The sequence below is a fragment of the Melitaea cinxia genome, chromosome 15 (genome assembly GCF_905220565.1).
Source record: "Melitaea cinxia chromosome 15, ilMelCinx1.1, whole genome shotgun sequence".
NCBI classification, from domain to species: domain Eukaryota; kingdom Metazoa; phylum Arthropoda; class Insecta; order Lepidoptera; family Nymphalidae; genus Melitaea; species Melitaea cinxia.
Genome location: NC_059408.1, coordinates 2,639,648 through 2,663,887, shown reverse-complemented (window position 1 = coordinate 2,663,887; position 24,240 = coordinate 2,639,648). Strand labels below are relative to the sequence as shown.

General features: G+C 35.1%; 2 protein-coding genes across 2 annotated transcripts; one reads left to right on the top strand and one right to left on the bottom strand.

Moving 5' to 3' along the window:
• The first annotated feature begins 187 nt into the window (after positions 1-187).
• On the top strand, positions 188-15,724 carry LOC123660129 (fatty-acid amide hydrolase 2-like). The gene is made up of 11 exons (XM_045595232.1): positions 188-351; positions 700-966; positions 2,154-2,280; positions 2,646-2,817; positions 8,088-8,212; positions 8,924-9,013; positions 9,539-9,767; positions 13,201-13,387; positions 13,836-13,955; positions 14,222-14,359; positions 15,107-15,724. The coding sequence occupies exons 1-11, from the start codon at positions 304-306 to the stop codon at positions 15,257-15,259; spliced, it is 1,656 nt and encodes a 551-aa protein (XP_045451188.1). The 5' UTR covers positions 188-303; the 3' UTR covers positions 15,260-15,724.
• A 409-nt stretch (positions 15,725-16,133) lies between these two features.
• LOC123660515 (S-adenosylmethionine decarboxylase proenzyme) lies at positions 16,134-24,029 on the bottom strand. The gene is made up of 6 exons (XM_045595577.1): positions 23,811-24,029; positions 19,194-19,290; positions 18,585-18,739; positions 17,842-17,934; positions 16,484-16,639; positions 16,134-16,308 (listed from the first exon to the last, which is right to left on the bottom strand). The coding sequence occupies exons 1-6, from the start codon at positions 24,000-24,002 to the stop codon at positions 16,183-16,185; spliced, it is 819 nt and encodes a 272-aa protein (XP_045451533.1). The 5' UTR covers positions 24,003-24,029; the 3' UTR covers positions 16,134-16,182.
• Between the last annotated feature and the right edge of the window lie 211 nt (positions 24,030-24,240).

Sequence of the window (24,240 nt, the reverse complement as noted above, 5' to 3'; positions counted from 1 at the left end):
TAAATAGTTTGAACAAATAAAATATTGATATTTGTAAAAAAAAATACTAATCGATACATTTTCAATAGCTCAATTCGACTACGTTGTCCTTTTAAATTGCTCACCTCAAATTATTTATCTTTGATCATTGACAGAAGGTATTCTCTGTGGTCGTAATGTTGTCAAAGAAATGTGTCAATTTTAGTCACGGAAAGTGAATTAAAGTATTCGGACGTATACATATTTTTTAAGAAAAAAAGTTTTATTAAACTAAAGATTAATTATTCCGATTTTTTTTATTGGTTACATTAAAATATATACATAATGGTGACCAGAAAGGTATCGTTTGATTGTAAAAGGGATAAAGCTCAAGTAAGTTTTTTTTTTTTATTTGACGTGCGTCTTTTGCCCACTATACTTTTTTAGTGTATTTACTTGTTGCGTCGAGCTACTTATATTGATGTGTTGTTAGGAATAATTGTATTTATCATTGGCTACTTTACGTTACGAGGGTACAAAAAAAATAATTTCCTATACCAACATCCAATTTCGAAAAAAATTACTACGTATGTACGTGTTATGTCAGAAAAACTTGAATGTAATTTGGAAAAGTACTGAAACATATTTACAAAAAGTTTTTAAAGAAATTATTCAAGTAAAGCAAAAACCAACTTTTTTTTTTCAAAGTAAATTTTTATGTCTATTCTTTTTTTCTTTCAGAGACGCAAATCTAAAACCAATAGAATATGTAAAGGTGTAATAATAAATATATTAAAAACATTCTTATTATTCTTCCGTCTCTGTATGGATTACTTCGTTGACTTTGTTTTAAATATCTATTGGGATGGGAAAAATAATGCTATTCCTGAATTAGAAAAGAAACATGCTATACTAATGAAGAGTGCTGTAACACTAGCGGAGAAAATTAGGAAGAGGGAATTAAAGTCTGAAGATCTTGTAACAGCTTGCATTGAAAGAATTAAACAGGTTTGTATTGGAATATGTGTAATAATTTTGTATATTTAGTATCTTTAAGCCCCTAAAGTGACACAAACAAGGTTAGAGAACAAACAAGGCGTATCTTATAAAAACAGGAGTTTACAAGGGGTTGCCAATCCCACCTTGTTGAAACGACATGATTTGTGTTAGGCTGTGAATTTATGTAAACTTGAGGTCCATTCAGTTAGGCGGTTCCAAATTTTGAGCTACTTCATATAAATTTAAATTAGCACATGCTAAAATTTTGCATAAACATTCATAATTTTACTCATTTTTAAGTATTAATTTGGTATAACTTTGAGACCATAAGAATATTTAAATTTTTCATTCACATTTTAATATAAAAAAAAAATTATGTGGTAGACACACAATATTGTCTTATTTTCGGAAAACCCTGAACAGCTACAGAGATGATGATCAGCTACAAGAAGATGTAAGAACTCAGTCATGCTTCTTGATCATACTTTTGGTGTGAGAATATTAAGAGCTGCTGGTGTAAAATGGATGGGAATGGCACAAGACCAAAATTAATGCCATGATATGGAGGAGCCCTACACCCTAAAGAATGAAAAGGGCTAAAAAAGGAAGAAGATAATAAACAAAACTTAAATTAACCTATATATACTACATACAATTTATAAACTATATACGAATCAACCAAATATTTTAAGTTCAGTACCTAAACCTATCTTTTACCTAAACTACTGTTGCTATTTGACTGATTTTTTCGTATATATCTTAGAAATAGTAAACAGGACGTGATTCAATTTAATGGCCCCTCTTTGTATTTACCCTATTCATAAACAGAGAGAGAATACACTACATTGTACACCGTTTACTATGTATAAAACACAAATTTCTTAAATATGTATAAAACAAATAAGAGATTTCTTTCAGACAACCCAAATCCTGTACATGAAATTCTCGTGTCACAATGTTAGTTCCCATACTCCTCTGAAACGGCTGGACCGATTTTTATGAAATTTATTGTGCATATCGGGTAGGTCTGAGAATCGGCCAACATCTATTTTTCATACCCCTAAGTTATAAGAAGGGGGGAGGGGTAATAAGGGGGTTAATAACATATATGGCAAAGCAACGTTTGCGGGGTAAGCTAGTAATTAATATAGAGATTGGAAAATTATAAAAATATTACAGTCAGTAAAATGTTGTAGGTGAACCCAATACTGAATGCAGTCACCGACGAGAGATACGAAGACGCCCTTAAAGAAGCTCGGGAAGTCGACAAGATGATCGAAAACGGCCTGTCCGAGGAAGAATTCAATAAGAAACCGTTTCTCGGTATGTTTTATTTTGCGTTATTCTAGTCGACATTTACTTTAAAACTAATTTCTCTCCATGTCTGGTTACCTACATTGTCATATTAAAACTTCATGGAATTTTAAAAGCTCTCTTTCCGAAACACATACACACGGTCGTTTGTTCCTACGGTAAGCAACTTAATGCTTGTGATATAGGTACATATCCTTATTTCGATAAATACACATAGAAATTATAGATAAATATAAACAATAAACGCACAACCCCCGGAGCAGAACACAGGGCCTCTACAAACTTTAATTGTCCATTTACCAAGGAAGGCTATAGGCTATAATTATAATACCCTAAGTCTTAGATAGCAACATGAATAAGAAATTTCATTTTAGGCGTCCCTTTCACCGCGAAGGAAAGTCACGGCGTAAAGGGCATGTTATTCACCCTCGGTATTGTTGCTCGTCGCGATATCCGCGCGGACGAGGACGCGGAGTGCGTGCGATTATTGCGCGACGCTGGCGCGATACCCGTCGCTGTCACTAACGTACCGGAGATCAACAAGTGGTGAGTATTTTTTTTCTTATAATAAAAATCTTTATAGGGTTACTTATACTTTACAGAAACTGATATTCTGATTGGCAGCTCCTTTTATATGGACATACATAAAAAAAAAAAAGTTGAATTGAGAACCTCCTCCTTTTTTGGAAGTCGGTTAAAAAAAATAAAGATTTGGAGACACTAATGACCTTGGAACCATAAAGAGTATGGCGTCCTAACGCCACCAGAGTTTTTTTTAACGGTAGTGAGTATGATTCTAGTTCGGGGCATTTGTGGGTCTCACCACAGACACCTGGTAGCAATCGTAACTAATATAGTTGTGAAACCACCATGTTATGTAATATTCTAGCTGTGCCCGCAACTTCGTTCGCGTGGTATTTAACAAAAAAGTTATTGTTCATTTTGAAGAGTTATAAAATAAATAAATTTCTAAAATAAAAGTAGCCTAAGTCGATCCTTACTACATCAGCTCTCTGCAAGTGAAAGTCCCGTCAAAATCGGTCCAGCCGTTTTAGAGATTAGCCGGAACAAACAGACAGACAGACAAAAAATGTAAAAAAATGTTATTTTGGTTTATGTACCGTGTATATATCCATACGTATTTAGTAAAAAGCGGATATTTTAATATTACAAACAGACACTCCAATTTTGTTTAATTGTATGATAAGTAATTTGCATTAGCGACGCTCGGGTCGAAATTAATATTCGTATTATTCAAATGTGCTACAATGACTGATATTTTCGTTTACACAAAGCTGTCGTACTGGTTGTGGAGGAGGGGGGTTGACAATTGTGTGCGTATATTTATGAACACATTATCTAGATATGTCTATTTCCTGTGTTAGGGTAGTGCTAACGATCGCGGGTTGGATTCCCGCTAAAGACAAACATATAGGTTATAAGTATATGTTTTGTGCGTGGTCTGGGCGTTTGTGCTAGTTTTGTTACCGGACCCCTGACATAGACTGGGGGGTGTTAAATTGTTAGAAGTAAAAGCTTAAATCGTTAACGTATTACTAGCGACCCGCCCCGACTTTGCGCGGTTGCAAAAACTATCAGTGTTCCTCTACTATATTATGCATGTATTATAAATACAAAACCTTCCCCTGGAATCACTCTATTTACTAAAGAAAACCGCATCAAAATCCGTTGCGTAGTTTTAAAGATCTAAGCATATATACAGCGGAAGCGACTTTGTTTTATACTATGTAATGATTGTTGGTTTGAGGTGTAAGGGTGATGAAATTTATTACTAACGGTTAATCGTTACTTTATTCAAATTTTGTCTGTTGTCTCCCCTTCAAAAAAAGCCATACTGGTTTTATCAAAAGTTCTAACACTAGCACAAGGTGCAGTACAATGAGTTCGTAATTACGTAAACATATAAAAACAAAGACTGCGGTTTGGCCAATTATCTACTTTATAACAAGATATATAAAATAAATTTTGAATAAAACAATGTATAAAACAAATTTAGAATAAAACAATTATGAAATATATTCATAAAAATTAAATAAAAAAATTGCTGCATAAAATTACATAACATAAAATAAAGATTTGTCGATTATAATTATATCCTGTCGTGCTATTGCTATTATGATACTTATAATCTTGTCTTTTAAATTGTCTATATATTAAATACGTGGACCAAAAACTTTGTACCCCTTTTTATAAAAATTGTGCGGACGGAAGAGTATGGAATTTCGTACACTTGTAGTTTATATAGAGAAGGAGTGCAGAATACTATTTTTTTTTTAAATTATGTAAAATGTAATATGTGTTTTAAAAATATAATAAAACAATAAAAAAAAATTACACACCGTGTATTTGACACACGCACGCATATTATATACTCTTTTGTTGATTGTCGAAGTCATAGTCAACAGTCAAATTCAAAAATAAAAAAAGGTTCTTTATTTTCATTATTTTTTGTTTGTTTTTTAATTTACATTTTTTATTATTGTCGAATTTCGACCACTGGGCGACTACTAGTATAAATTATTATTTATATACATACAAGTATATCTGTCAAATACATCTGTATCTATACATCTATACCAATAAATAAAATTAGAGTGGCTGTTTGTAATATGAAAATAACCGCTTTTTTCTAAATTCATGTGTGTATACCAAAATAACATTTTTTAGAATTTTTATCTATCTGTCTGTCTATTTGTTCCTGCTTATCTCTGAAACGGCTAGACCGATTTTGACGGGACTTTCACTGGCAGATAGCTGATGTAATAAGGGGTAACTAAGGCTAGTTTTATTTTAGATTTGTTTTATATAACTGCGAACTAAACAACAATTATTTTGTTAATTTCCACGCGGGCATAGTCGCGGATAGAGCTAGTTCTAAATTTCGTAAGACATCACGTGGGCGAACAGTGGGATAATCGAACAAAGAAACTACATTGTCAATGCCGATATCTTCGTTTTAATGGTTTTCGCGCGTCGACGTCTTATCCCCTTGACCGCTTAGCGCGATAGTATTGCCAACCTCATGACGCAGCGTCAAACTTCTTATTTCGTTCTGAATTAATGACTTTTAACGACTGCAATTATATGCATAATTCTTTTTTTATTGTCTTTGTTATGTCAGGATAAGGATTATATAAAAGAAAATTTAAAAACATCATTCTCATTCAATTTTGCCGCGTACAGCTTGTTTTAACTGACTTCCAAAAAAGGAGGAGGTTCTCAATTCGACTGTATTTTTTTATGTATGTGACTTCAGAACTTTTGAATGGGTGGACCGATTTCGCCAAAAAAAAATTTTAATCGAAAGGTGGTGTGTGTCATTTGGTCCCATTTAAATTTATTTGAGATCTAACAACTACTTTTCGAGTTATATCTAATAATGCGTTTTTACTTGACTATTTTTTCGTCGACCTGCGTTGTATTATACCGCATAACTTTTTATTGGGTATACCGATTTTGATGATTTTTAATTTAACTAAAAGCTGATGATTATCTTGTGGTCACATTTAAATTTCATCGAGATCTGATTACAACTTTTTGAGTAATCATTGATAACGCGTATTTACTTGATTATATTTTCGTCTACCTACATTGTATTACTTGTCGATGTAATTGAAGTGGGTTTTTTTTATCGTTTGCGAGCAAATACAATTTTATTTTTTAAATAACTATGGTTTTACCCTATGGTAACCATAACATCTATAGAAATGTATGAAAGTTTTTGGGATTATCCAGTCTTACGCTGACTATGATTCAGTCAACGTCATAATGACCTGGTCAAAGTACACTACTGAAGCATGTCGTAATATTTACATCCCAAATTATATTTGTTCTTAATTGTATTCAAAACTACAAAGATGAGCGTGAACGACTATGATTTATATAATATAGTCCACAGGTTCCCAAACTTTTTTTCTCATAGACCTCTTTTATAATATTAGTCGACCCGTGCCCACTTCGTTGGTCGTTAATTAGTAGATATATTTGTGATGTAAATATATAGTATCTAAGGTTTTCATCTCGCATTTCTCCGACTTGATTTACATATACTATTATTTTTCACTGAATTTTTTTGTTCAATAACTATAGTGTAGCTTTCTGTTAGTGAAAGAATTTTCATGATCGAATCAGTACTTGCAAAGATTACCCCCTACAAACAAACAAAGTTAGAAATTTTACATGTTTATAATATTAGGATAGATATTAAATGCATTCATACAAAAGTAATAATGATAACAACACACATAGAAAATAAAATAATTATTATGTAATCAACAGCCTTATCGTTAAAAGAGCGCGTTCAACCTGTTCGAAACGGAAAATATATAATGTTACAAGTATTTTTTTATATAACTAAGTTCGAAAATACGGCTCACCTGATGGTAAGCGATTACCGTAGCTTATAAGACGCCTGCAACACCAGAAGCATCGCAGCCCAGTCACCTTACTCAACAACAGGAGCATAACACTGCTTGATAGTAGTATTATTTAGCTGTGATCTTCTGTAAGGTCGGGGTACTCTCCCCAGTCGGGCTGCTCCGTATTTTGAGCAGCGAATTTCCACTTTGTCCTACTTCAGTTAAGTTAATTCACATATAGTTGTAATGATATTGAAACAAAAGAACAGAAATAAACAATTCATCAATTTAAACTCATTATTTCGCCTTGTTGAGTACAATCAACAAGACCTGATTGAAAATTGACGGAAAAACACAATTTCAGATCATACAATAAATAACAGAAATGAAACCTACAGACGGATAAAGTATTAATATTTATTGACTAAAAGGCGGTAGTTACCTAAAGCATTTCACATTTTGATATACTTCTTTACAAAAGGTTTTAATAAAGTAATGTCTTAGGGAACGTCCTTAAAATACGTCATGCTAAGTCACATTTTCTGTGACCCGATAAAAATAATCATCATCATAATTTTTTTCACAATGAAAAACAGCATCCGGATTAATAATTTGATTTTTTTTTTACTTAGAAGAGATTTAGAAAACAATATTCCACTTATCGTTTGTCGTCACGATTAGCAAAGAACCCCCCCCCCCCCCCGAAAAACCCCTTACAATCTGTATATTATATCCTAGTGCAAAAAATTCGCACGAAAACACATTTCACCAGAGGATCTCACATCGATAACTGGACTCGCTTGATGCAACAACCCCCAATGTTGTATTTTTAAGTGTTTATAATGGCTAAATTTAAAATCAACTGGACCGATTATCAAGCTCTTTCAAGAGAAGAAAGTGGCGTTATCACTGAGTGACACAATTATGTAGGTTATATTTTAACGGTAGAAAACAGAACAGTCAAAACTATTTAAATTGCTTTAATGTAGATACGTATTTTAAAATTTCTTTCAACATATACATGTCCATAGATTACCAGATACAATAATAAAATTATTGCTTGCTTTTTGATTAACTGTTGCATTTTCCACCCCTGTGCGCAATTCGGTCGGCAAACAAGTGTACGGCTCACCTGATGGTAAGCGATTACCGTATATTATAGACGTTTGCAACACCAGAAGCACCGCAAGCGCGTTGCCGACCCTATCCCCAATTCCCCTCAGGAACTCCGGTCACCTTACTCACCAACAGGAAGACAACACTGCTTGAAAACAGTATTATTTAGCCGTGATCTTCTGTTAGGTCGAGGTACTGCCCCAGTCGGGCCACTCCATATTTTGAGCAGGAAATTTCCTGCTGTGCCCTACCTCATTTAGTTAATTAATGTGCACTATTAACTTTAGTTAAAGTTAATAAAGATACATGTCCACATTATAGGCAAGAATCAAACAATATGGTGTTTGGGAGGACCAACAACCCCTACAACACGGGTCGCACCACGGGAGGGTCGAGTGGAGGGGAGGCCGCTCTGGCTGCTGCCATCGCCAGCCCTATATCATTATGTAAGTAACTTATATAATAATAATTTCACAAAGTAAAAAGTACAGGAAGAAATCAACAATGCATTTAATATGATATAAGAACACACTTATACAGACTACTCATCAAACCAATTAAATGTCATTTGAAGTTTTTTTTAAATATTATTATAGTAAAAAGAAACGATTAAATAAATATTATGTCGGACGTCAACTTTTTGGATGTACGGACTATAGCAAAATAAAGCGACAACCGCTTGACGATATAAGCAGTTTTTTATTATTATTTATTAATAAAAAGGCTGAAAAGTTCTCAATTTCTTACCATAAACATTTTAACGTGTGCCCATGATAAATCAATTTTCGATGATCACAGAATTATTATCCCTTAAATTGTCTGCACAATGATATGCAAACTATCCTGGTCTGTAAACCAAAAAGCGATGACTAAAATATAATGTTTAGATACTTAGGATTGAGTGCGGAGGTGGGAGATTTTTAAACAAATTTTGATAATGTGCAACAATTTGAATCGTTATTCATGTCAGGATTTTTATTAAAATTATGTTTAAGGTCTCTCAAATGATAACTCTACGATAACTAAGTTATTAATTTTATTTATATATGGTGATATAGCATGGTCTGCGAAAAAGTCTAATTTGAAAGGCATTTTGATGAATTTTTAAAATCCCGGCTAGGAATTTTTCAGCCAGCTCAACAGTTTTTATTTTTCAGGTTCTGATATCGGCGGTTCGACTCGAATGCCTGCTTTCTTCTGCGGCTTATTCGGTCTCAATCCCACTGCTGGGTATACGAGCTTGAAAGGTAATTTACAGAAACATATACTACTGGGGTTGCAGACACGCGCACAGTCTACCCAAACAGTATGTGATTATTGTAGCTTATAGGCGCTTGCACTCCCAGGAGCTCTGGTCACCGTACCACAGGAACACAACAATGCTTGAAAGCATTATTATTTAGCTGTGATCTTCTGTACGGTTGAGGTACTTTCCCAGTCGAGTTGCTCCAGATTTTCAACAGGATATTTCTGCTGTGCCCTACCTCGGTTCAGTGTTATCCTACCCTTAATCTGTCCCAGGAGCTTTAGGGTATCCATGATGGATTTTCCTCATATAAAAAAAGAGCTTTTCGCCTTACTCACGACAGGAACACAATATTGCTTGAAAGCAGTGTTATTTAGCTGTAATCTTGTAAGGTTGAGGTACAATACTTCTCCAGTCGGGCTGCTCCAGATTTTGAAGGAGAAAAATCTTGCTGTGCCGTAGCTCAATGTATGTTCTTGAAACTCTCACACAAACAGTTCATAAATACCCCCCGGATTTATTTCAGGGTCGGCCCTGCGGTCAGGCCTGGACCCCTCGATGGCGTCCATAGGCTTCGTCAGCAGACATTGCTCAGATCTGGCGCCCCTTACAAAGGTAGTGGCTGGCGACTCCGCCCCACTACTGCAGCTGGACAGGGAAGTCAGCATTGACGATATAAAGTTCTATTATATGGAGACAGTTAGAGATATTCGCGTGAGTCCCATTCGCACGGATCTGAGGGAAACTATGAAAAAGTTAGTATCACTTTTAAACCGAACATTGCTCTATATGTATCTCTATGGTTGTCTATAGTCAAACAGATTTAAAAAATTGCATTCTATATAAAATTATTGTTAGTTTCTATGGATTTTTTTGTTTCTATAACAAGATATCAATTACAAAAGATCATTTTTAATATATTTGGCTTATATGCATTCAAATTGGGATGAATTTGGTACAACAATAAATTAAAAGTAAAAAACCTTTTTAAAAAACAAGCTTATATTTGGATGCGCTAAAACGAAAATAATTAATTTTTGCTTTAAAATTTTCACTTAAAAATTCATAACATAACTTATATGAAGAAAAGCTTGTCGCGAATTTTGAGAACTCGTATTTCCTTAGTTTGAAAATTATCACACCAAGTTATTTAATTTACTTGTTTATCAGGACAAGTAAATCTCGCGACAAGCTTTTATATCATATAAATTATGTAATGACTTTATATGATATTTGACTATGTGATATTAATATGAACTGTTGTGTGGCTACGGCAGTAAAGAATATAACCACCCCATCTCTTCCCGTGGGTGTCCTAAGAGGCGACTAATGGATAACCCAGTTCCACTACCACCTTGGAACTTAAAAAGCCGACCGATGGCGGATAACCATCCAAGTGCTGGCTTTGAAATACACAGGCCGAAGACGGGCAGCAGCGTCTTCGGTGCGACAAAGCCAGCCCTGCGGTCACCAACCCGCCTGCCCAGCGTGGTGACTATGGGCAATACACATGAGTTCACGCCATTTTTGGCGCAAACTTGTAGAGGCCTATGTCCAGCAGTGGATTGCAATAGGCTAATGTGTGTTTGAACCGGTACAAAATTACTGAACGTAATTACTAACTACTTAAACCCGTATATTACAGGTTCATTTCAAATTGTATTACATGTACATATGGCATAGGCGGCCTATGTCCAGCATTGGACTGTGATAGGCTGAAATGATGATGAATGACTTTATAAGTAGATAGTTAAAGTTTTAAAGCAAAACTTTATATTTTTCGTTTTAGCGCATTCAAATAAGTGCTTGTTTTTTAAAAAGGTTTTTGACTTTTAATTTATTTTTGACTTCTTAGCTATCGCTGGAAGTTTCTCAGTCTATTATTTAAACAAAAACTGTTATTATAGCTATAAAATAGTTAGTCCGCCATATCAGATTTACACTGACGTCACTTTATTCGAATTATTCTTAGCATGCCCTTTCGTTTGATACCCATATTGTAGAACTGCATTAAAAATAAGTAGTCCGCCATCTTAGATAAGCTGCCATGTTGGATTTAGAATGACGACAAAGTTAACCATGTATTGTCATCCAAATTAAACTTGAATACAAAATTGAAGCTCAATTGGTGGAAGATATCTGCTTCAAAATTGAGTTGCTATATTTCACCCGAACAAACATACATACATACACAAATACATACATTACAAGTTAAATAAAGCCCTTTCATTTGATACCCATATTATAGAAGTTCATTAAAAATAACTAGTCCACCATCTTAGATAAGCCGCCATGTTGGATTTAAAATGACGTCACAAAGTTAATCATGCATTGTCATTTGAACTAGTATACAAAATTTCAGCTCAATTGGTTGCAAGATTTCACCCGAATTTACATACATTGCAAGTTAAATAAAAGCTTATAATAAAATAAAATAAGTTTTAAAATTTAGTTCTTAGGTTTCAGTTTAAGAAAGGTTGTGGGTAATTAAAACTATTTATAAATAATTTTCAAACTATCATTACTACACTCACCGGCACGGAAACTTGGCCAAGTATAAAATTTGTGATAACTTTAATTTTTTTCAGTTTACACTGCAAATTTAAGCCAATTTTGATCGTTGTTCTTCCAATTAACGTCTTTAATACGTAATTAAACATAAATAATGTTTTTTTAGTTTATAATGAAGTTTAAGCGCAAAATCACATTTACACAAAATTAAACACTGCAGTTTTGAGCACTAGTAATAAAAACTGTTTTAACTGTTTGATCTTTGGTGAGCTTTTTAATATCGCGTGTTTCCTTCTCTAGCCCTTAAGACCGCCTGCATTCGATCTGGCATGCTTTGGATGCCATTTTTGATGTCCACTTGCGACAAGTCGCGCCAGGCAATCAATGCAGCATCTTGAAGCTGGTTAAGAGTTTGTTGTGTGTTCGATGCTGTTTTAATTGTCTTTTTTAGCTTATCCCAAATATACTCTATTGGATTTAAGTCGGGGCTGCGAGCTGGCCACTGCAATTTTTGAATACCAACCTCTTGAAGGTACTCATTTACGATTTGAGCGACGTGAGGATGTGCATTATCATGCATTAAAATGAATTGGTCATATCCAATAAACCCTCCAAAGGGTAAAACATGTTCTTGAAGGATATCCTTGATGTATCGTGTTGCAGTTAGAGCGTTATTGACGATGACCAATTCTGTACATGCATCAGAACTAACGCCACCCCATACCATTATAGAGCCTCTACTAAAACTCACTGTTGGAGTGCTACTAATCGCCAGATATCGTTCACCTTTCCTTCTCCACACACGTTGTCTACCATCAGGTGCATTTAAAGCGATTCTGCACTCATCCGTTAACAAAACCCTTGCCCTTTGTTCATGAGACCGTTAGCATGTTCGCGGGCAAATTAAAGTCGAGGTGCTCTATGCTGTGGGAGAAGCTGTGGGCCACGGGCTAGTCTTCTTGCCCTTAAATTAACTTCCTCTACACGTCTTCTCACCGTACGCTCACTAACATTTACGTTCCTGGAGATTTGAAACCGCTGCTGGATCTCGACAGCAGTAAGGAAGCGATTTCTTAAAATCTCTAACACAATAAAGCAGTCGTCATGAGTTGACGTCCAACGTAAACCACCACTACCTAGTCTGCGTGTGCAGAGGCTAGTCTCTTGCTACCGTTTTAGTGCATATTGGATCAATGAACGCGGTACATTAAGGGTAGTAGCCACTTCACGATGGGTTATACCTTGTTCGAGAAATGCCACTGCTTGTGCAATCTGACTTGGTGACAAAGGCATTTTTATGGATTTTTAGGCGCCTTTAGATGTTTATTTATCACAATAAAACCAAAGAACTTCGACAACTTAACACTCGCAAATTCCACAACACAATTCAAAACGTAGAGTTCGTCGGATAAATGACACGATTCAACTAAACTTCAGAATCCAAACCAATATGCCCGTCAACTCAGTTAAATATCCTATTAGAAATAACGTAAACATTATTTCTACCCACTTATACAATAAGAAAAAAGTTAGACACACTTAAAAATTTGTTATCGCATGTTATGAGTTTGGCCAAGATTCCGTGCCGCTGAGTGTATGTGCTGTACGTGATGTCTTGCTATAATAGAAAAATCGGGGGTCACAGCTAATATATTATTTATAATTATATGTTACCAGAGTGTTGACAAAGCTGACTCAGCGAGCGAAGACTACAGAGAATGTTCCCAAAAAGTACTATCATGAAGGTTTCAACTACTGCTTCAATTTATGGCGACATGCTATGACTAAGGAAACTGAGAAATTTGCTGAAATGCTCACGAATAATAATGGAAAAGCGAATGGTTTTGTCGAGTTGGGAAAGAAGGTAAGACATTTGTAGTGTTAAGTTCATTGTTGTTTACAAATATTCGCCAGATTACAGACCTTTGAAGTAGACTTCGAGAGTTATTACAATTAAGGGTAACCTTCAAGGAAAATAAATGCTTAAAATAATAGTTAAGATCAGTGTAATATTATTAGTCTATTTACGTTCAGAAAATAGTAACTTATCGCTCTCACTTATTTTGATAAGTGAGAGCGATACCCCTTGGCCAATTAACTCGCAGTAATTAGACCGCCGTATTCAAATTGACAAATTGAATCGAGCCCTTCAGATGTCTTTTCTATACAACTACTTTGGCAAACAAGCGTTGAAGCGTACAAGCCACCTGAAGTAAGCATAAGCGGTTACCGTAGACTCTCCTCTGTCCTACCTGAATAATATATGTTGAAGTGTTTTTAAGTGTAATGAAGATTATATATCTGTGTTCCAGCTAATAGGTCAGTCGCAGTACACTTTAGCAGCGATACTAAAGTTGCTAATGGATCTATCTCCCGCTGTGCCAAAAGACTGGGCCGAGCGTGTCACTGACGATCTACGAGAGGACTTACTCGTAAGACATTCTATTTTAATAATGATAAATAAAGATCTTTAACATACACACTGGGTCGTCTGTTCTTAAGGCAACTTAATGCCTATGTTTAACATCCAACTGATATAGCATATTTTTGACTGCTTTTTATAACTTAACTAATAACAGTAATTAAAGAATAGAGAATTGAACGGAGGTTCAAGTGCTTGTATATTCGTTCTAGAGTTGTAACGTGACCAAGAGAAATAGGGATTGTTTTTTATATTTATAATTTATTTATTACACAGAGCACACTGGGCACGAATGCAGTGCTACTGGCGCCCTCTTCAGCGACAGTGGCGCCCCCACACGTCGCCCTGTACCTGAGGCCCTATAACTTTGCGATATGGGGCGTTTTCAACGTTTTGAAGTTCCCCGCCGTGCAGGTAACTATATTATACAAGTTGTGCTTTGCAGTTTTACCTGAGAGTGCGACTGTTTTTTTTTAAGAGCCTCCAATTTTTTTTGATAAATAAGTATTTTAATGTCCAATATTAGTTTTCAAATTAAACAAAGAAATGACAGTACTGATTGCAAGCAAATACAGCATTGAAAGTTTTTTTTTTTTTTTATATACAATAAATACTTCCATGTGTTTTTTATATAAATATGCTACAAGCTATCAAATAAATCGTTTAAGAATTCTGTGCCTCTATAATCTTATAATTTTACTAGTTTTCTTTACTCTTAGAGCACAATATGATTCTTAACAGATTTCAAGGTTAGCAGGTTCTCAATTCTACTAAATTATATATATATATATTTTGTTATGTGTCAAAACTTCTTATTGGGTGTATTTGACGTTTCTTTTTTTATATTTGAGCAATTGTATTTGAGCGAGATCTGACAAGAACTTTATGTGGACTCTGATAATGCGTATTTACTTGACTATTTTTTCGTCTGTCGTACGTTGTATTTACATGTCAATGTAATTGAAGTCGGTCTTTTTTTTGTTTGCGAGCAAACACAATATTATAAGAATTATTTTACTTAACGAGTTTTTATTTTCATATAAAAACTTTTTGATGTCTTTGCCCTTTTGTAAAATTTGTTCTGTGGCTAACGTCAAATACATAGAAGTGTTTATCTTATGTTTTAGGTATAATTGCTAATTGTCTAATAATGTTGTCTAGGTCCCCCTCGGTCTGAACTCCGAAGGCCTGCCTCTAGGTATCCAGGTAGTGGCCGCTCCGAAACAAGAAGCGCTCTGTCTCGCCGTCGCTAAGTACCTAGAAAAGGAATTTGGGGGCTTTGTACCGCCTTGTAAAGTACCGCAAAAGGATTGAAAGCTTTACCATTGTTTAAATATCTTATGAACTGTCGAATGTGATAAAACAACTCTAATAATGAAAATATAAAATTTATACAACAAAGTCATAAAACAAAATTATTATTTTTGTGTTACGGTTTCAATCAAAGCTAGAGTGAAGGTTATTTTAAATGTGAATAAGTAATACACGTTTATGAATTGTTATTTGTGTGTGATCTCCATTTTGTTATAGATAAAATTTACAAATGTTGTGGGTTTTGATTTAAATTTTAGATTTATAATCTATGTTGAGTATATCATGATTTGTTAAATATAATGAAATGAAAGACTGTATTGATATCCAATATTATTGTAAGATTTGAAATGTTTTTTGTATATGAACTCTATTGATGGTGATGGTGTAATAATTTTATCGTAATAATAAATACGGTGTAATAAGAATGGATATGATATTATAAATAAAAGGCATATAAAATGAGAAGAAATCTTTTATTCGATTTAAAATCTCTGTTAAAATCACGACCGCACCCCTTGGGCGACTAGAAATCGCCGCCGCCCCCGCGCCACACAATATCGCTAGAGCCGTCGCGCCGGGCGGGAACCGCCGCAGAGGTCGACACGGTCAACTATTTGTACATCGAAAATTCTCACAGTCAAAGTATACACAAGGAGACTCGCGCGTCACCGAACGCTCGGAACTCGAGAGGACGCCGCGGCGCCGCCCGCCCCCGAAGTCGAGAGGACGCTTCAAAGTCGCGATCGCGCTCGAGACGCGCGCCCCGCCCGCCCTCAGCCGGCCCGGCAGCGGCACGCCAGCAGCGCGCGGGCGAGCGCCCGCAGCAGACCGCGCGGCGGGGCGGGCGGCGCCAGCACGCGCGCCAGCTCGCGGGCGGGCGGGCGGCTCGCGGGCGGGCGGCGGGGCGGGCGCGCGCGGCCGGCTCAGCTCGGGAACTTGCAGTACAGCGCGTAGTGCAGCTCGTAGCCGGAGAAGCGGCAGCTCTGCGCGTCGGCGCGCGAGAAGCCGTCCAGCGCCTTCAGCCGCCCGGCGCCCGCGCCGCGGGAGCCCTGCGCCGTGCACACGTGTTATTATTGTTGTTAAAACAAACTAACGCCAACATCACCCGTGCTAGCCCAGCGTACTACAGCTACGAGCTACACTATGGCAGATACCATTTTAATTAAAAACAAAAGCCGGTACTAGTATATAGAAGAAGATGCCGACCAGCGGCGGGACACTCACGGGCGTGGCGAACACCGTGACGATGAACTTGCTGGGCCGGAAGGCGGCCAGCACGCGCGCCAGCAGCTCGTCGTAGCGCGCCGCCGACACGTTGGACTCGAACGACACGTACGAGCACTGCGGCTCCGGCGTGATGTGGATCGTCATGTAGCAGCCCTGCCGGACACACGTCGCGTATAATAATACTAGCTCACCTCGGAAACTTTCCTTCATATTTCTTTTTTAATTTGTCACCAAAAATATCGCGATCATTAACCAATATAATAGCCTATATTTTAGGTTGAACAAAGTAACATATTTATACAAAATGTTCTTATAACCGATCTATTAGTTTCTGAGATTAATCCGAACAAACATTGTGACATGTGTTTTATATATATATATATATATATATATATATATATATATATATAGATTATTAAATTGAAATTGAATAGTCCATATACAACAAAGGCTTAATAATATTGTAGTACATTTTTTGTTCTTCAAATTAACACATTTGAAACAGCAGGGCAAAGATAGTACAATATATGATTATTCTTTTTAATTTATAACAAATCAAAAATTGTCATAAGCAATAAAATATTGCAGTCTTTTTAGTTATTAAATTATTTACACAGTGTTGCATTTACTGGGTAAGCAATGTAAAAATTAATTTTTGCATTATTTTATTGAGTTTCTGTTACCAAGAGTTATGAGTTTATCCCAAAGAGGTTTAAACACCAACTTACAGATGGTACTTCCAGATTTTTCTTCGTAAGCAAAAACAATGAAAAATAATCTTATTAATGATATTTTATATCATAACAACAAACACTTGATAAATATAAAATATAATGAAAACAAAGCGCTTTAAACGCTTTTTCATCATGTAAAATATTGTTCTTAAATTCTAATAATTCAAGAACAATATTCATTTATTCTTTACTTTACTTTACAGTGAATAATTTTACGATAGTCATATATGGGAAGTTTGTAAGACTAGCCAACCCATGGTAGTAAGAGTTGTATTACAATTTACGGTTTATTACCATAAATTGTAATTGTATGTGCTTGAAGACACATAAAAATACTTATAACTAATTTAATTATGAAGTTTTTTTAAGTACCTTAAATCCTTTACTTCTGAAACTAATCCATACAAGATTTGGTAAGTGTTTTTTTTTTTTTCAAATAGTAAGCTGAGTCACAAATAGTAACACATCGTAAGTACTAACGCTTCAAAAGTACCACTTAAAGTTTTTAAACTACCCGCGTTTTTTAATAAATATTTGTTGTTAGATTACTTTAAAATGGTAGTTTTAAAAATGTGAGATAAATCACATATTTAAGAATAATTAATAAGAATGAATACTTACGTCTTTAGCTACCCCATTCATGGAATAGCCACATGGATCGAACAGGTAATCGTCGATCACCATTCCAGGTATCAGTTTATCGATTCCAGATGCCTGAAATAATTAAAATATTTTCGTTATTTTTTTAAATCTAATATATAAAATTCTCGTGTCGCGGTGTTTGTAGTTAAACTCCTCCGAAACGGCTTGACCGATTCTCATGAAACTTTGTGTGCCTATCGGATAGGTCTGAGAATCGAACAACATCTATTTTTCATACCCCTAAGTTATAGGGGGGGGGGATTAAGAAGGTTAATAAAATATATGGCAAAACAACGTTTGCGGGGTCAGCTAGTAACTATTATAAAATTATTGAAGTTACTTTGATCAAAGGAATAGAAAAACTGTTATGAAACAACGAATTACAACATGAAATGTTATTGTATTAGTAATTGACTTGTTTTCCAACACAACTATAGCTAAAGGTAAAGAATTAGCATAGTGACACTAGACACGCATATTTCATTGCAGTGGTGCATAGTAGGAAATATCCTGCTGAAATCTGGAGCAGCCCAACTAGAGAGGATCACAGCTAAATAATACTGCTTTCAAGTAGTGTGTTTCTGCAGTGAGTAAGGGTAGTCAGCGATGCACTTGCGATGCTTCTAATGTTGCAAACGTCTATAAGCTACGGTAATTGCTTACCATCAAGTGGGCTATACATTTGTTTGTGGACCTAGTTGTATAACAAAAAAACAACTCACTCTGGTAGCGTCAGCAGCTGTTTTAGAGTTGGCCCTGGTGAATATGTTCATGACGGCTGGGTCCAAGTCCGACATGAGGATCTCGATAGTCTGATCCGGCTCCAGGATCTCGCCGCTCACGTCCTGTTGCTCCTTCTCCAGGGCGTCTACAGTCCCTGTAATAATGTCAACTTAACAGTTAATTAGTAGTGTACCAAGTAAATAAAAATATTTTGTGATTACAAAATAACGCATTCAGTGAACTTCATATAATTATAAAAAAATTGTATTAATGTTTTTGAATCGAAATAAATATTTCATAGCAGAAATCGATACTATCAACATAAAATATATCCTTATTTCAGGTTCATTATTTAATTGAAGTAAAATGTATCAAATGACGTCATATGTCATGTTAAAATAGTTTCAGTAGTAAGATTATAAGCTTTTATGGTCACTATTGGCACTTTTGATTCAAGTGATTGTTATTTACACCACACAGTATATACCATATAGTCACCTGCGACCATGACGCCTACAATGGCGACGAAATATCGTCGTTTCAAAATAACAATCGGAGTAAGTTCCGTAGAATTAAAAGTTTGAGAGTAGTTTAACAGTATATATTACCTTCAAGTGGCAGAAGCGTGTAGAGGTACCAGCAGTCTTTCTCCGGGCCCATGATGTACGCGCGACCGTCACCGAAGAACGAGTCCAGTAGTTCTACCTGGTGAGGAGGACACGCTTTTGTTATCAACATGAAAATAAACTTGAATTTGAAATCAATTTGATATACTAATTAAAGTATAAAGGTATCTAAATTTTTTTGTTAGCCAACTTAACTAAGGGCTGCGTATGATATTAAAATATGTATAACAATAAACAATTAAATTTACTCTTCAAAGACGGACTAAAACGCTTCAGTTTGTAATATCCCACTGCTGCTTTACCCATGTAGGAGAAGGATCAGAACTTAATCTACCACGCTGCTCCAATGCGGGTTGGCGGATATATTCCCTACTATAAGTAGCGATCGCTATCAGGTGTACATGGTAACAACCAGGACCGACATGTTAACGTGCTCTCCGAGGCACGGCGGATATACCCATAAAGACTGCAGAAACACTCAGACCACGGCAAACATCTGTATGGTCAATACAAATGTTTTTCATGGGTGGGGATCGAACCCGCGACCACTAGTGCAACAGCCAGTGCAGTGACCACAGCGCCAATGCATATTTGTGATTTGCATGTTTAGGCTCTTAGGTTTAGACATGCATATTTGAGTGTATCCGGCACCGCTAACTAATGAGGCTAATGAAATTTAAATTTTAACAATTAATTGTCCAAAACAATGACGACGTGATTTTATATTTCGATTCTATAGTAAATCATCATTGTTTATTAATGATTCATTTCTTTGAAAGAATACAATTATTTAAAATTTCAATATTACCTATAACATTATGAAGAAAATGTGAATATTGGGTAACAATCGGATAAATTGCACACATTGTATCGCGTGTGCAAGTGTGTCATATATATGTGTGCGTACAAGCACTAATGGGTTATATAAAACACAGTTATATTGAATTAGAGATATGTATATAATACAATTTGAAATGAACCTGTAATATACGGGTTTAAGTAGTTAGTAATTACGTTTAGTAATTTAGTACCGGTTCATACACACATCAGCCTATCGCAATCCACTGCTGGATATAAGCCTCCACAAGTTCGCGGCAAAAATGGCATGAACTCATGTGTATTACTCATAGTCACCACGCTGGGCAGGCGAGTTAGTGACCGCAGGGCTGGCTTTGTCGCACCGACGACGCTGCTGCCCGTCTTCGGCCTGTGTATTTCAAAGGCAGCAGTTGGATGGTTATCCCGCCATCGATCGGCTTTTTAAGTTTCAAGGTGGTAGTGGAACTATGTTATCTCTTCGGCGCCTCTTACGACACCCACGGGAAGAGAGGGGTTGTGTGGTTACGGCAGCAAAGAATATAGCTACCGGTTCAAAGTTTTCTGTTATATCCAAGTCATTACTCTATAACCGATTGCAGTCAAATGCTAACGATGGAATAATCCGCAAACAGAATCACGGGTAAAGAAATTGAAAGATAAAACATACGAGATAAACTCATAGACGCATTACATATAAATATATTGTAATTTTCACGTTATCAATTCTAAGAATTTTCAACTTTGTCAAGATGCCCTTTGACTGCATCACGGCTGATAAGGGACGTTCCTCATTATAATTATCGAAGTCTTTTTTTTTCTCATATTGTCTCTTTAATTTTTATTTCATTAATATTCTTACATCAGTACGATGGTTGATTGATGACTTGATGTATAATATTTTTGAAGTTATATTAAAATTTATTCATTTTTGAAGTTATTATATTTATTTTGATATAGTTCCACTTATCGAATATCGTTAAATTTAATAATAAACTAATCTTTATGTTTTATCAATCTCATTAAAAAAATAACTTTTGATATTAGATTTAGGTACCTAAAACATATATTAATAACAAAATGTCGTAAAAGAACGATTACAACAAATAGACTAGCCTTCCGCTCGCAGTTTTGCCCGCACGAATAACAAAAATGTACAGGATCCATTTTGTTCCATCAAAATATAGGTTGCTTGCAAACGAAAAAAAAAAACCGACTTTTACGCGGACCAGTAAGTAATGCAACTTAGGTAGACGAAAAAATAGTAAAGTAAATACGCATTATTAGTCATAACTCGAAAAGTAATTGTCATATCTCGATCAAATTCAAATGGGAATACACGATAAAGATCAATTTTCGATTAAAAAAAGAAACATAGAAATCGGTCCACCCAGTAAATTTCTGAGGTAGCACACATAAAAAAATAAACAATCGAATTGAGTACCTTCTCCTTTCTGAAAGTGCGGTAATCAAAGACTGTGTCGCTTATTGATAACGTAACATTTTTCTGATGAAAGAATTTTAAAGATTTTTTATAAGAGAATTTTTTTAAAACCAGTCAAGTCGTTTTGTTTTTATCTATCATTAACACTAAAAACTCAAGTTTATTTTTATATTATTTAAAAAGATATTATTTATGAAAAAAAAAACGATTTATTCCAATTTTAAATTGTATACTATTTTATTATAGTACTAAATCTATACTAATATTATAAACAGGTAAAGTTTATAACTTTGTTTGTATGTAGGGGGGTAATCTTCGCAAATACTGATCCGATCATGAAAATTCTTTCACTAACAGAAAGCTACACTATTCAGGAGTGACATAGGCTATATTTTATTGTAACTGAACAAAAAATTCAGTAAATAAGAAAAAGATTAAAATATAATATCAAAATGGTAAATAAACTAGCGCCATCTATCGCTATTAGAAAACATATTAGTCTTTCGACGCTATTAATTTAGTCTTATTTTAGTCTATCGACGACGTTTTCTCGATTTTTGATAGATGGCGTTGGAGCAACATATTATTTATTTAAGTGCTATAAAATTTGTGCTTTAAAGTATGTTATTTAGTTTTGTAATTTAAAATAATAAATACACGGAAGGAACATATTATTTATTTAAGTGCTATAAAATTTGTTCTTTAAAGTATGTTATTTGGTTAATACAATAATAATTAACGCCCAACGAAGTGAGCACGGGTCGGCTAGTAGGTTATAATCCTAATTCTAGTACATACAATTACAATTCATAGAACAAAAATAACGAAATAAAACTAACATAACGCACATCAAATGATAAAGCTTCATTCACTAGTAAATGTACATTACCAAATAACGCTGTAGATTTATTCGTATATATAGCTGTGCCGCGAGGTTTCACCCGCGTTAATTTGTAAAAAAAAAGTGAGTAATCGGTGTTTATTTTTAACCAACTTCCAAAAAAGGAGGCGGTTCTCAATTCGACTGTATTTTTTTAAATGTATGTTACATCAGGATTTTCGAGAATTTCCCTCGATTTCTGTGGGATCCTATCATCAGATCCTGATTTCCTTATTATGGTACCAAACTAGGGATATCTCCTTTCCATCAAAAAAAGAATTATCAAAATCGGTACATCCAGTAGAAAGTTATGTGGTATAATACAACGTAGGTCGACGAAAAAAGCGTCAAGTAAAAACGCATTATTAGATATAACTCGAAAAGTAGTTGTTAGATCTCAAATAAATTTAAATGGGACCAATTGACACACACCACCTTTCGATTAAAAAAAATTTGTCGAAATCGGTCCACCCGGTCAAAATTTCTGATGTAACATACATTAAAAAAAAAAAGTACAGTCGAATTGAGAACCTCCTCCTTTTTTGGAAGACGGTTAAAAAAACGCTTCAGCGCTATAATATTGTTTGTAACATATGTATATCGATTTGTAGAACTTATATTACTGTTATATTATGTATATAAGTATAAAAACGAGGAGCTTATTTGTGTCACCTGATTAACGAAACCTATGCTCTAACGTCACGCCACACGTCAAGGCCGATTGAGGACTATTTTAACTATTTTTCAAGTTATAAAACTAGTCACGAAACGGTTTAATAAACACTAATTTGTAAGCACGGGTTAAGAGCCACTAGAGCTTTTAATGTCCTTTTGCTTCCGTATATTCTTGAAATCCATCATGTACCAAATTTTTTCCCAATGGTCACGATTTCACGCGAATCGTTAAACGTTTGTAACTTTTATTTTGAATAATTTAATATCTTTTACAGTTTTCATCAACAAAAAATTCACTTCATTCGGTCATCAAAACTAAACTGCTTATAAAAGTATAGTCAATGTATAACTAATAGCAAATTCGAAATTTAGATTACGCTGAGAAGAAATGACAGAAAACTCAACAATTACTATAAGCTTCGGTAATCGCTTACATCAGATGAACCGTACGCATGTTAGCTGACCTAGTTATATATATATATATAAAAGAAAAAAAAAATATTTCTAGCACAAAATGGAATTATTCCTGTTGAAATATTAATTTAAATTGTGCGCCTTCTTGTGTAATTTCTTAGTTTATTAGTCTGTCTTTGATTACTCTATACTTTGTTTTATCTATGCCCTTCTCTCTTCTCTCTGTGACACTACGAGTGATATGTTGTAATTTTATTTCTGCTAAAATAAAAGTTTATAATTCTAATAGTAAGCCGACTTCCATTGTTAAAACTATTCAACAATTCCAAAGCGATTTTGTCACAATTTTAATTAAATAGCATCAACATACCTCTGAGTCAAAGTTATCATGGGGCTTCAGCTGCGCTGCGGGACGAGCGAACTCCCTACGCGAGTAGAACACATTTTCAACGCGGGAGTGTCCCGCCGTGTCCTGCGCTAGCTGAAGAACGGCCCGCAGACAGCACAGCGGCGTCGTCTTGCCGCACGTTTTGAGGATCCAACGGCGACGGGACACGAACATGCTGCTCTCACTACAACGAGCGAGATATACATTTATTTAACCTTAACATCGATTCGTCATAATACAAATTTGACTCAATAATATATGTATAACTATAGATTTTTATCAACAGTCATCACTATAGTAAATGTTATTAATATTGGCTGTCTACAGCAGAACATATTATGATTTATCAACTAAGTAAATAAAGAATTAACAGATGCATAATTACTTATTTAATCAACCATTAAAAACCAAG